The sequence below is a fragment of the Rousettus aegyptiacus genome, unplaced genomic scaffold, assembly GCF_014176215.1.
Source record: "Rousettus aegyptiacus isolate mRouAeg1 unplaced genomic scaffold, mRouAeg1.p scaffold_m13_p_12, whole genome shotgun sequence".
NCBI classification, from domain to species: Eukaryota; Metazoa; Chordata; class Mammalia; order Chiroptera; family Pteropodidae; genus Rousettus; species Rousettus aegyptiacus.
This window is the reverse complement of record NW_023416287.1, coordinates 80,854,655-80,869,142: the sequence shown is the minus strand read 5'-3', so window position 1 is coordinate 80,869,142 and position 14,488 is coordinate 80,854,655. Positions and strand designations below refer to the sequence as shown.

The window sequence follows — 14,488 nt, the reverse complement described above, 5'->3', positions numbered from 1 at the left end:
TCATTCCTAAATGAGTCTGAGTGGTGCCTGGCCAGAGCCAGCTCTTGTTGGGGCATGTGCGCCCTCTGCTGGCTGCTCATATTGGAACTGACTGGTTTCTGGAGTTCTTAATTACTTTTCAAGGTTGGGTTTTTTTTGTTTTTTGTTTTGTTTTGTCTTTGCACTTTTACACAACTAATCATATAGTTGCATTAATTATAAAGTTGTAGGTTAATACTTTGTTTTTATTTGGAAATGAAGGGTTTTTATTTTTGTTGTTGTTTAAGTTTTTTTAAAATTTGCTTTTGCTAAATAAACTACTAATAGGTTAAATAACATGTAAAGTATATGTCACTCTTGACTTTTTCAGTGGTTGATTTGATATTACTATTACTGTATTTTCGTAGTAACTCCTGGCTTGATTACACTTCGGAATTTTTTTTTGACAAAGTTGAGAATGGACTTAAAAGGTTAAATCATCAAAATTTTGAAACATTACTTTTTGTGGGTAATGGATGTGGTAGGCAACCCCTGCTGGAGAACTCCCTGATAAGGTTGACAGTTTTCACATGCTTCATGAAGGAACACGAGCCTATATTTGCATCGTAATATTTTATAAAGGCATTTTTGGTTTCTTGACAGACAAAGTTAAGTGATCCTCCCTGGCAGACATTGAGAATGGTAGTTGGAGTGGAACCTTTTTGGCTTTGTTTTGCCTCTTTGGGTTACTGTTGAGAGAGTGTGAGGTGTCAAAGGAGCAAAGCACTGGTGGTCTCCTCATTCCCTGGCCGCAGGGCTGAAGACAAGAGGGCGGGCGTGGAGGGGGCACCCTGGCCTCTCCGCCATGGCTTGGATGGAGAGCATCCTTGGGGCCTGATACTGAAGACAAGGGCTCTGTATAAGGAACATGTCTTAAAAATAGCAACGATTTTTGTTGCCGAGGTTTTATCAAATTCTTTATAATAATTACCTATGTATAAGTGATTTCTGCATATCTCTAAAATAAGGCGATCGGATCAAACAATGTGGTATTATACGGAGAGGATGTTTTAGATCTTTACGGTTCTTTAGTCTTATATTGCAAATTTCTCTAGTTTGTAAGCAAATTCCATCAAAACTCCCCCAAATATGAGATGATACAAGAGCTTAGAGCTAGGGAAGGGGGAAAGTGTTATTGATAAGTATTTTTTCCAGTTTTCTATCTTTCCAATTTTAAGTACCAATTACTTAAAAATTTGTTTTAGATAAATCATAAAAGTATTTGTTTTTATTTAATTAATGACAAGCTGCATTCTAACCAATATCAAGTTGCCACCAAATGTTTCGTATAACAATGTCGTCTTGCATAGACTCTCAGATGCGTCTTTCCTGTTGCCGCCTGTGAGCAAGATGGGATTGTGTTAGGTGCTCTTCCTCTGTGCCTCTCATTATTCCCATCGTAACCCTTACTGATGGACAGCATTGGGTTCGCTCCCCATGTCAGCCACGTGAACTCTCACCTCTTGTCCATCATTGACTCTCCAGCAGCCAGCAAGCACATGGTACACAGAGACACCCAACAAATAATTATTTCTGAATCTCATGTTTTTTAGACCTTGTTCGTACTTACCACGTGATCATTTTTATAAGTTCAAGAAGTGAAAATTGCTGTCTGTAAACAACCGTTCCACATAGTGCACTTTATTTTCTTACATATTTTTGATAGGATGATGTCATTTTTCTGACTACTTCCCTTCTCCTTTCTCTTCCTGTGTTTCTTCTACCTCTCTTCTTCCTTCCTGTGCAACCCCTCCCCCCACCATGTTCCTCTCTTGATTAAGTCATGCTTATATATTCAGCAATTGGAAGGCTTTCCTTAAATAACAGTGACTGGTTTCGCGGGGAAGTCGTACTCTTAGAGGAGTTTGGTCATATCTACCTGAGTTTGGTTTTCATAGGTCCGTTCTCTTAAAGTTGATCTCTAACAGCAGGCTCAATGCTTCGTGGTTTTCCTACTGTTTGTCTGCTCCATGGATGCCCTGAAATGGATTTTGAATTCTGAATATAATACGTACATGTATTAAACATATGTATGAACCGTACTTAAAATCTTCATGAAAGCTCCATCTCCTTTATTTCCGTGCAGTCTTGAGTAGCACAGCAAATGTGCATATCTCTTTAAGAGAGTGATAATTGTTATGTTCTTGTTAGCTGTAGGCTCAGCTTGAAAACTGAGGCCATCACCTACATACCAGGTGCTAAAATATGTACTTTTCCTATATAAACACTCTAGCTATAGCAAACGTATTACTAAAACTTTTCCTTTATTGTCTGTTGTCACACCGTACTTAACCCAGAGTTTGGTCATTATGATTTTTTACATTTCATATATTAGCAATACTTGGTTAAAACATCACGTTTAATGGGAAGCAAATAATGTATTGCTAAAAGCGATTTGTGTGGCAAAAGGTAGCTGCTGATTTTCTTAAATTTTGCTAATAATGCCAAATAATTTAGTCTGGCAACCAAATCTTACTCATATAATGTGGTCTCTACTGCATCTGGCCAGAATGTCACAGATCTTCTCCAGAGGAATCAAAGAACCAGATTCTCTCCCTCAGAATAGGCTCGTAATGCCTCGGTAGAGCAAGGACAGGGGAGAATATATACATGGGTGCAAGGGCCCTGTTAAGTCAAACCAAGTAATGTTCACTTGAGTTTGATCCTGGAGTCTAAAGGTGACGTTCGTCGGTTTGGGGACAGAATGGAGGAAGATTTGCTTTCGTCGCAGTGGCCAGGGGTGCCGATTAGAAGAGAAGCAGCTGTTCATCTCTGGGATTCTCATAGCTGGAATTCTGTTGTTTTTTAGGGGAATCTACTTGGTAATGTGAGATTAATTTTTTAAAGTGATCAGTTTTCATTAGCAAAGATGAACAAATCTAAAGGCCTAGTAGGCTGTCAGGAAAAGGTTTCTCTGACTCCTGAAATGGTTATATGGTAGCTGTCTGAAAGAGCCTCTGAGATCAACTTTTGTTTGTCTTTTTAAAAATCTAGTTAAATAGGTTGGATCAGGTAGTAATTAATTTTTTTGTTACCCACCTGGTTCCCAGGTTTATTGGAATTTCATCTAATGTAACCTTAAAGACTGCGCCTGTCACTTTAATTGGTTACTCTTATCGCAGGCTGGTTAGAGTAACCAGGGGAATTTTATTTAAAGAAACAAAAAAAGAGGGAGCAAGAATGCCAGACCCACTCCAGTGGATGCTTGTACTCTCGGGTAGAGGACACGGGAATCTGTTTTAAGAAAAGTCTTACCAGTGTTTCTCATGATCAGCAAGGTTTCTTATCCTTAGATTTGAATTTTGGGGAATTACTTTTCTCTACGCCCATCCTGTGTCTGCCTTTGCTCCTAAGAATATAGTGAAATTACTTTATTTCTCGTTGCTTTTGATATCTTTAATATGTTTCGCAAGAATCACATTTTCCTCATTTTTATATGAAAACTATTGTTTCTTCAAGTAAGAAAATAAGATTTCAAATGCATATGTTGTCTCTTCAGAGACACAAGTCCTTAATTTCCTTGGTTATACCCAATCATCATAGACACAAACTGCAACAGAAATATAAAATAGGGTAGGCAAAACTGTTAAGATCTTATTCACGTAAAGCCAGTGGTAAGTTATGCATTAGAAGTAAGTCGAGTGATTTCGGGGTTGCCCTTAGTCCTTCAGGTCTCTAGGGGACTCTTATACAAATTGCTGATTCAGAAAATCATTACTCTGGTGGCTCAAGTGGCACTTTAGTGGCCTTAAAGAGTTATTTGACACACCTCCCCAAACAGCTAAGTTATCCCCATGATTATGTTGATTAATTACACACTCTGTGGAATTAGTGTTATTTTCAATGAAAGATTTTCTTGCATTCGGAAAATAAAGCATAAAACTCATGTGCTTTAATCTGATAATATTCGCACATCTCCTAAGCATAGCATCGAGCGAGGGGGATTATTTTGGCTGTTGTTGTATAGGACAGGTGAACACAGTGTAAGGTGGTATTTTTATTCTGCATTAAGAAAGTAGTTTTCGATCTACTCCAGGATGGCCACTCAAAACGTTTATCAATTCTAACAGTTTCATCCATTGAAGGATTTGAGAACTCCTCTTTGACTTACTACAAATTAAGTTAAAATTATTTGAGGGAGAGTCATGATACACAGGGAGAAGAAGACAATATATGCTGATAACACATCTAGAATACTGCAAAAAAGAGGCGGCCCACTGTAAGAACAGGCTTTGGTACTGGAATTGAAAGTTTCTGTTCTCGCCGCATCTCTTAATATCTGTATAACCTCTTTTATTTGTATAAGCCGGTTTCCCTTTCTTAATTTTAGTGGCCTCGTCTATAAAAATAGAGGTTTAAATGTCCATCTGAAGAGTTCTTAGGGTGTGTTGTCTTAAGTGATGCAAGTTAAATTATTTGGCTTACTATACAGTGATTTATAAATGTAAGTGCTTTGCGGAGAGTTCAATAACGATTCTGAACCATGAACAGTCCCCCAAAATGATGAGTTTCGATGATGGCCTCAAGTTAATCAGCGTATCTGGGCTCTTAGTACGCCCACCGTTGTGAAGGCAGCACAGTGTCTAGACGAGAGGAGGTGCGTCGATGATGAAATGCAGCCAAAACTCGTCGTTTTCCAGCATCAGAGCTAGAGGTCATTACTGAGGATTCCATTTTAATGATTTAAGAACATCGGTGAACAAGAGGACTAATGCTTGTCTTTTCTGGGAAAACGGCTCGCTTTCTATTTCTCATTATTCTTTGCTACATACTATGTGCTTAATCACCTTTTCCTCACTTTTTTTCTCTCTCTGTTCTCCGTGTAGGAAGAAGGGAAGGAGGAGATTTTTCTATGGCATGAAATGACTAGTTTATCTGCTAGAATTGAGTTCTAGTTGTTTTGTCATTAAATTTACTGAATTTGGATTTTTTTTCATGCCTGTGGATGAAGACAGAGTTGTCTTGGTGTAGTAAGATTTTGTAGGAGAGAACCAATGTTCTATGAATTTTAGAAATCAAAAGAATAACATCAACTTCTGATTTCTTGCAAACCCAGACTCTTCCCTCTAAATGAGGTTCAGAGATAATTAAGATTGACCAACTATTTCGAGCAATGGAGGTGTATCTCATAGAAATTTCAGAAAAAGTAAAAAATGTTTTTTTACTAGATAAAATTTAATTAATCTAAATAAAATTTAATTTTTAATTTGCATTATTTATTTGATATAAAATTGCAAACACATATTAACCCGATATGTCCTTATTGTTAATTTTTTTTAATAATAATAGTTCCTAAAGTTCCTTGGGACTTATATTTAATAGACAAAAAGGGTGGGGGCTGGTGTGTGTATTCAAACAAATTTAGTAAAGATTACATTGAACAAAATTAAGTGTCTTCATTACAGGACTTTTCAGAAGCTTTAAAATGCCAAGATACAATGTAAATTTCTGGGGGAGGGGTAGAGATAGCTTGTAACATATGCTAGGCTCTTTTAATTAGCTTTCCTTTTGTTTTCTGAAGCTGGTTGTGAGGTTACTATTCCATAGAAGACACTTGTGAGCGACGCTGTGTTGTCCTATATTATAATTGTGGTTTTATTTCTACTCTTCTCTTTGCATTTTAAACAATCATATTCTTCACATAGGGAATGTGTAGCGGTGCAGCTTCCCGCCATGTTTTTGCTAATTAGTTGCTTCGTGGAATTAACGTGGAGATCACGGTAGTTTATTGTATGATGCACAAGTTCTGGTGTATAAAGTACCTGGAGACCTTTTAGGAGTACAACACTATGTAAATGTAAATTATCACCACCTATAAGACACTTTCATTAATTTCATATCAAATTCATGAGTGTTTTGAGCTCTGAGATTTAAGTGTTCAGTATTGTTGGGCTTCTTGCTTATTTATATATCCTACCCCCACGCTACCTCCCATCCAGAGTTTAAACAGCAGCAGCACAGAACAGTGCTAAAAGGTACACAGCCTTTGGAATCAAATAGCCAGGATTTGAATCCTGGTCTATCACTTACTTCCCGTGTGATCTTGGGCAATTTTTGTGTCTCAGTTTCCTCATCCGTAAAATGGTGTTCATCTTACCTGACTCACGGGGTTGTTGCACAGATGACATAAATCAGTCTACATAAGCCCTTTGCAATGTGGGTAATAATACATGACAGGGACTCAGCTACTCTTATTTGAGCGAGAGGAGAAAAGAAAAGGCAGGCATGGTAAAGGTAAAATAATTCTAAATAATAACCTTATGTATATATTCAGAACCAGTAAGAATCGCAGTGTTTGTTTAATGAAATAGTCTTCTCGATATTAAAAAAAAAGAAAAATAGGAATAAGTTGGTGTTGGGGACAAGGACAGAGATGTGATGAGTTCCCTAGTTTGGTAGCTGGGAACAAAAGGCTCGTTCTTCATGCCCCAGAGTGCGAATTAACAGTGAAACCGCCCTGCGTGGTATTGTCCTGCAGCATCAGAGAATTTTCTGTCGAGGATTTTCAAGGGATGTGTTTCACTTTATGCGTGCATCTTTTTCAGTGGTAGATAAAATATATACTGTTCACATATAATTTTAAAAGTGGTCTTTTAAGAATGAAAGGCTAGAACCCCAAACATGACCTTGTCATATCCTACTGGTCAGCCACCAGTGGGCTCTTCTGCGTCACAGCCTCTCTCCACAAAGCATAGCATCAGTGAGTTGTTCTTGTCTCTCAGTCTTTCCATGCAGATTAGAACCGTCTGGTGCAGCCATCCACCAAAGGTAACAGTTCTTAGATGCAGCCCTGTAAATGAGTGGACTTCCGAGACCACTTTTTTCTTCACATGTTTTCATTCTCATCCAATTCCCTGGGCAGTTCCTACAATAGGATACTTTGGATATATTGAAATAAAAAATTAGAAGTCATGGAAAATTGTAGAAGAATATAAAAGTATTAAATTTGGAGATATATAGGCATTTGTTAACCATACTTCCTCCAAATTTAAAAAAATATATATTTTTCTTTATCATTATCGGGGCAGCCATATAAAGGGTTACTGAATAGATCAGCAAAAATATTGGTCTTAAAAAAAAAAAAATTGAAAGTAGCTTACAGTGTATTTTCTGCTTAAGTTAGTTTTTGCAGGGCACCCGAAGAAGCAGGGAATCCTTTATTGATTGCCAATTGGTGTAATATTTAATAATTAAATTTAAATACAGGTTTTAGCAGCCGGTGGGTTCAGTTTGGACGGAGCACGTGTTGACTTTCCGGGTTGTTTGCTCACTGTAGATGCCGACTTACTCCAGAGAAGGGCTGCACGTTGATCTCCTTTGTCTCCAGAAGGATTGATTGACGGATGTTGTGTCTGCTCATTTACAGCGTTTTTCTTGTTTAATTTTTAAAATTGTGACATAGTATTACATGTTCCTTGTATACATGATTTTTGCAGAAGGAAGTTGTTTAGCCAATATGTCGACTCAGTTTGTGAAATCCTCCCTGTAGCTTTCATTCAGCCTTCAGTGCACCACTCCATTAGGTCACATCATTCGTTTCGTGCACGGCAAAGCGTCACCAGCAGCAAAATTTAACATTTGGTCCTCTTAGGTATAAAAGTGAATCAAATGCCTGACAAGATTTATTTCTGGTATATAATTCAGAATATCCCCCCACACCACCACACACCCTTTCTGGGCATACGACAAACGTTACTAACGGATACTTTTAGTTTTTAAAATATGTACAACGGTCCTTCATGCAGTAAAAGACCTGAGCGATTAATGCTACCCTTATGCCTCTTTTGAGCAGTTTTAGCCATGGGGCTTGGCACTGCCACCATCGTCTCTGTGCCAAAGAAATATCCGCAGCGGCTGTCGCATTCTAGTACTGGAGGGTTGTCTCGAAAACTCCACAGTGACTGCACCGCATTTGTTCATCACTGCTATCTCTTTTAAATATTGGAAAAATAGAATCTTTAGCTCTTTCAAAGCTCCGCGGTGGTTGTGAGGGTGGGGGAGGCGAGTGGCAAAGAATGGAGAGGGGGGGAAAGAAGCTGCCTGCACCAGCCAGTTGGTATAAGCGACAAAAATCCATGCCCGACATAGAGTAAACACAGATATTTAGGAGCTTTTGTGTTCATGAGCATAGATAGTTACTTAAGAATCCTACTCAAACATGTTATCAGCGCTCTTGAAAATTTTATTATCTGAAACAAATGTTCCAGTGAATTTTAAGCAGAAAATCAACATCAAGACCCTAGCTAATTTTTAATGGACAATTTACACAAAAGACGTATTTATTTTCCTAGAAACCGAGGTGTCATTGTAAAATGGCTGCTTTTTGTCGTTAGGAAATGATAGGAGTGGATATAACACATTTCAGAAGGTGCTTGGGTTTATCCACAGTCCCTGATTATTTTGCTCCCAAACAGGGGTTTGGGCTCCGAGGGCAGATTTATAGTTGAATTTGGGAACAAAAAGATGTAATAAAGTTAAAGGCTTACACTATCAGAATGAAATGTGTTTGCTCGTGATCTCTGGAGCGATCTATTTGATGGTAAAAGTGGATGGTATAGATGAAATCTTTACAAGGAGCATAATCCTAAAAAAAAAAAAAAAAAAAAAAAAAAGCGCACCTCCCAGCCTCCCGCTGGCTGCACTGCCTCTTTGGTACCTCGCAGACTTCGACAGAGTCCTGGACGGGTGCCCATTGATGTCATGGAAACACTCAAATTACTGAGAATGATTCATGTCTATGCTGGTCTCTTATCCTCCCCCACACAAACAGGAGTAGATTTTTAACCCTGACAACTTGTAATTTGCAGTGGGTTTATTTTTGTATCTGGATAAATATTTTTTAACAAGCAAAATTAAGATTAAGCAGTCTGTATCTGATATGATAGTAAAGAATGCTGGGCCCGTGTACCCAAGAGTACTTTGGGGACTCTGTGCAGCGTGAATCCATATTCTTCTCATCTTTCCCTCCTCCTTCTCTCCCGTCCTACCCCCTTGCTCTTTCCATTCTGCCCTCCCTCTCTTTATTTCTCTCCTTTCCTTTCACTTCTCTCTCCCATTTATTCTCATTCATATTCTTATATTCTTCTCTTCCCTTCCTCCCTCCCATCCTTCCTCCCTCACTCCCTTTCTCCTTCTCTCCCTTTCTCTCTCTCCCTTTTTCTCTCTCTCTCTTTCTCTCTTCTCCCTTCTCATCCTTACTATTTGCACTAACATTCTACCTTTAAAAGAATGAATGGAATAACTCTTAACTTAAATATATATGTATATATATATTTAATATATATAAATTGAGACAAATCCTGATAGAAGTCTATGTGCTGGATTCGAGTTGGGAAATAATGCCAGGTGGTACAATTCTGCAGGGGATAGCTTCAGTGATCCCTTCCAGAGAGGGAAATAGATAGCCTTCCCTTCTTCAAACTGTATTTTACATCCAATTTTTAGAAATTACCCAAAACAGGACACTAGATGTTTAATTTCCTAGGAAGTCAGGGAATATTCTACAATATCTGTTTGTCTGTGTATCATCTATCTACCTACCTACTAATATCTATCTATCTATCTATCTATCTATCATCAATCTATCAATCTATCTATCCATCTATCTATCTATCTATTACCTATCTTTCTGCTTTTTTGCTTGCCTCTTTACTTACCTCTCTACCTGCCTTTCCAGTTGTTAAATAAGTGAATATAATGTCAAAGTTAATTACGGTGCAGTTATATTGAAGCTTTTTGGATGCAAGAGCTTAAGGAAAGTCGTATGTCATTTGATTGCTTATAAAGGTTGAGTCTTTTCTGTTAGTGATATTTGTAAAGAGAAGTTAAAGGGTATCTATAGGTTATATTTGACATACACAGAAGAGTAACAAATATATCTGTATGACCATTTGTACTGCCGAAAAGGTAAATGAACCTTTTCTTCAGTGTAAAATCCTCATATAATTAAAATTATTCTCTTAGATCTCCCAAGACCGACAGTTTGTGAGATGATACCCTGTTTCATTAGAATCGAAACTGATATGGGCATTGATTTTCTACCTTGCATTGAGCACTGTACCAGAAACGAGGTGTGGGGATGTTTTCCCAAGTTCGAGATTCATTGAAATCAGTAGAAAAGTTAATACTGGGGGACAGAGGGTTAATTTTAAGACGCGGGTATGACTTTCTTTGAAAATCATCTTCTGTTTTATATAGATAGATATATATATAGTGACTTAGATACAAGGTACATTTTTGAACAGATATAAGATTTATTAACGATGCATTCTTTGTGTGGTGTCAGGAAGGCATAAAATTATAACATTGTTATTGAACTAAAAGGTTAAAAAAATGAACTACTTTTACTTTTAGCATTTCTGTTGCCTTGGGTTGAGAGGGGAAATTCGGGGGGTTGTAAACTTTAGACAGATATCTATTTATCCCCTCAAAATACTAGTTTTGAATTTTCCCATTGAACAAAGAATGGTGTAGTCCTAGCTATAAAGTACAATGGTTCTTTAAACTCTAGTCCCTAAGAAAGTGTACTGTCCTTGAGTGTCAGGTGGGGTGGGTTCATGTTCTCTGTCCTGGGCCATGTCACTAGCCCCATTTAATGTCCTGGTATGGATCAATTTTCTGTGGCGACTCCTCCTATGTCACTAACTACACTCAACTGCTTAGATCTCTTGTAATGTGGTTTCATTGTCTTCCTTGCTAATGATTAAGGCTAAACGTACTTTTAAAAGAAACAAATGAGCAGCCTTAATTTCACCCTTAGATGTGACCACATAGCATCCGAGGCTGTATGCATCTCCATAAAGCTGTCTACAGATAAAAAATTGTGTTGTTTGAATGGGAACAAGATCTTCACATTCTATTATCTCATGTCCTGCTGGACCTACTCGTAGAATATGAACTTGGGTTCAGAGTGGGCAATTTTTCAAAAATCCTCTTTCCCAAATGTAAATTTCATCATCTTGATCATGATGTGATTTACTCCTGGGAAAGGGAGTTTAAAAACAAAAAGAGAGAGAAAGAGATAGAGTCTCAGAATTTTGAATAGTTTCTTTGCTGTATTCACCATCTGGAAAGCCTTGATTGATTAGCTTTGGCCTCACCATTAAGTGTCAATATAATCAATGGGAATTACTAGACTAGGGTCATTACATAGATAATTTGCCTGCTGTGTAAATAAAAATGAAATTGTTTAAATTTTGTGGGAGAGAAAGAAAGTGAAAATAAGGAATGACAATTTGTTTGTTAGAGAAAGTGGAGGCCATTGGAATGACAGTTTTTGGAAGTGTGGAGCAGTTTGGCTAAGAATAGGAATGAAGGATATTTTTTTCCAGTTTATCATAGCCAGAGTGAGGAAGTGTTATTCCTTCTCTTGCTTGCATACATTGCCAGTAGTGCCTACTTTACGTATGTAAACATCGGAGAAGAGAAGTAGATGTCTGTTACCTGGAAGAGATTTTTTTAAAAGGAAAAACACAATTTATAGTTTTTTGTTTGTTTGTTTGTTTTTCTCTTGGCAGGTAAAACAGAAAGGGGCTCATACTCATCTTATGGGAGAGAATCAAACTTACAGGGTTGCCACCAGGTAAGTGAGAATCTCGCGTGGGGAAGGGGTGAGAGAATTAACCTGGTGGATCAGTTTGTTTTGTAAATTAGATCATACATTTTAGACTGTGAAACTAAGATGCCCTGCAAGTCTGCCGATGCCTCTTTCTTTTAAAAAGTAATGAAGTAACACAGAGCTTGGAAGTGATAAACACCTCATCTTTAGATCTTTGGCGTATCAAAACTACATTCACTGGCTTGTTTTTATTTTTTAATCCATCAGCCGGTACCAGTGGCACTGTTTGCAAACCAGCGATGTCGGTTAAAGTGGTTCTATCAAAAGAGTTTATTTGCAATTAAGAACTTAAGAATTTCTTACACTGGAAATACTTTGTGTAGCCATTTGTCAGACCCTGGGTTCGGGTGGCTATTGCCCTAAATTATAGTTTTCATAGGGGCTGTATGATGTTGTGTGAAAACAGGGTTGTATTGAGGGATAAAAATGTCTGTGAAAATATGATTTGTTGTCCCTTTTTGTTTCTGAATTGTTTTTGGCTGGAAGTCAAGGCCAGCAGGCTAACAGCAAAGCCGTCTCAAGGGAAGCATGCGTGAGCTAGAAAAATAAGAGTACTTTAATTAAATAATAAAATGCCAGTGTAATACAAAGGTACAGCATGTGTGTGTGTGTGTCTCTGTGCACTCTCCATTTGCATACTTTTAACTCTCCAGAGAAAGCCCAGTTCTAAAAATACTATCAAGAGCCAAAAGTATAAGCTTTGTTTCAAGACAATTGAGATTTTATCGATGCTTTTTAAAAAAATTTCAGTATCGGTATTAATCATATGTTTAAAATTGTTTTTCTTTTTTTTTTCTTTTTTAAGATTTAGGTTTTATTTTTATAAATGCATTGGTTTTTCACTTTGGAAAACTCTTGATAGAATTTAATAATCCTCTTTAATATTCAAAGCTTTCTACTGTTTTATTATTCACCCAAACAGAATATATGTTCTTTCTGCGTTGGAAAGAGAATGCTTGTTCTCTTGAACCCTCACGCCCTCCAATTTTTTTTAATGATATGGAAAAAAAAAATCCACTTAAAAATTTTAAAATGACTGTTTAATACATCCTGAAAAATGCAAGCAGTTTTAGTAATTAAATAGAGCCTGTGAAGGAGGTTTCCTTTTCGTATCAGTCATATATCACTAAAGGTGGAATTCTGCTGGGTTTTTTTCCCCCCTGGATATATTTGCATTTTTAAAGTTTACTCCTTTGGCTCAGCCACCAATGCAGTCATATTCAGCTTCTAAAAGATTTGTTGCAGTGAGGTGCATGGTGCTTGGTTAAGAACTAACTCCTGCTGCACGAGCTGCAGACTCCAGTTCATGGCAGTTTGTTTGGAAAGAATTCTGCAGGAAAGACATTTACAGCCATTCCAGAGCAACGGAAACATCTTTGGAATGTGAGTGCAAATGTTCGGGGTAGATAGCTTGGGCGACAAGCCTCCCAGTGCCGAGTCTCTGGTGTAAAGCTCTCAATTCCTGCAGAAGAGCCTGTTCCTGTGTATCTGTTTTCTGAGGGTCAAGGCAGAGGTCGTTAGAGTTTTGGGGAGAAGAAAGTTGACAACATCCTTCCTTTCTGCAGATGGTCATGGCAGAGGTCTCTGTTTTGCTGGGCCTCTTTTTCTGGTCAATGAGAGAATAGGCTTCCTCGCCCCTGTATCCTTTCTTACTAATAGGAATTGGCGTGATTCCTCACAGACACAAGATTTCCTCTGCTGAGTAAGCGCGAGGCCCCTTCACTTGTGAAAGCACCATCCAGACCGCGCGAGTCTGTCTGTGTCTGTGCGGGGGCACGGACCCTCCCTCGGTTTGTGGGAATTCTTCCCTCGGGTGAGACTGAAGTTAATTTTTTTGGCACACACAAGGTGAGAAGTGGAAAGGGGCAGAGGGTGGAGTACAGAGGTGGATGGACTGGCATGTGATGGCTGAATTTCTGGGCCTGGAGAGCTTCCTTTTGAGACATTCATGTCCAGGAAAATTCTGTCATGTATAGGAGGATGATTGCATATGCTTTTCTTAAAAACTTCATAATGTCGATGTGGAGTGTGGATTCTTTCATTCTTATTTCTGCTTCATGGTTGTGAGCCTTGCAAGAACTGACTATCTCTGTGCTTAGTATGATCTCAGCAGTATCCATAAACAGTGTGATCACTGGTGGATAAATAAAAGAGTGAAATTTTGGAAATTCCTTGATTGAGGAAGTAGGAGCTGGAGAAGAAAAGTGTGCATATTCTGCTTTCTGTGAAATGTGAGCATAGAACAGACCATAGCATGTTTTCCAGTGAATGGGTTTCTCTGGCCGAATTGTTTTTCTGAATCCCTGTCTCCAATATCAGCTATGCAAACCAAAAAGAAAGGCAGAGTCTTGGTGTCTTGGGCTTCAAGTCTAAGTAGCAGATCACAGCTGAAATGATTCCTCCCTGTGTGGCAAGGTGAGTGACTTGCACGGAGGGGAAGCTTTTGTTTTCTCCTGACTACTCCATTGTGGGGCATGGGGTGGACAACCTTTAGATGACAATGCCCTAAGGAGCTCCACGACCCGCTTTATTGTATAATAACAGTGTATCCTGTGGACTTAGGATGATTACTGTTACGTGTGAACTTACTTATTTCAGTCCCAATAGCCTTTTGTTTAGTGTAGAGAAATAGTGGTGGTAAGCAACAGGTAGCTTTCAAAACACTGTCCTGATCAATATATGTATTTTGTTTAAAAAATGTATCAGGTTCAAAAATTTACATTGTATATTTTGTTTCTCTTGAAGATGTAATACTAATAGTGATAGATGTGGATATTTTTAAAAAGCGAATATTTTAGCCGAAAATTAAAAACCGGAAGATTCTTTATGATCAATTAAGTTATTTTCATTAAA

The 14,488-nt window shown here is 38.1% G+C and overlaps 1 protein-coding gene across 33 annotated transcripts in view; it reads left to right on the top strand.

Annotated features, from left to right (window-relative positions):
- TCF4 (transcription factor 4) overlaps positions 1 to 14,488 on the top strand; it is a 334,414-nt gene that overhangs the window by 154,206 nt on the left and 165,720 nt on the right. For 30 of the 33 annotated variants that reach the window (XM_036230077.1, XM_036230071.1, XM_036230073.1 and 27 more), the window contains one exon: positions 11,535 to 11,599. In XM_036230077.1, coding sequence (XP_036085970.1) covers positions 11,535 to 11,599 — 65 coding nt within the window. Of the gene's footprint in view, positions 1 to 10,927; positions 11,422 to 11,534; positions 11,600 to 13,024; positions 13,484 to 14,488 lie in introns of those variants that run through there. The other 3 variants (XM_016129106.2, XM_016129105.2, XM_016129112.2) reach the window with 2 other exon arrangements.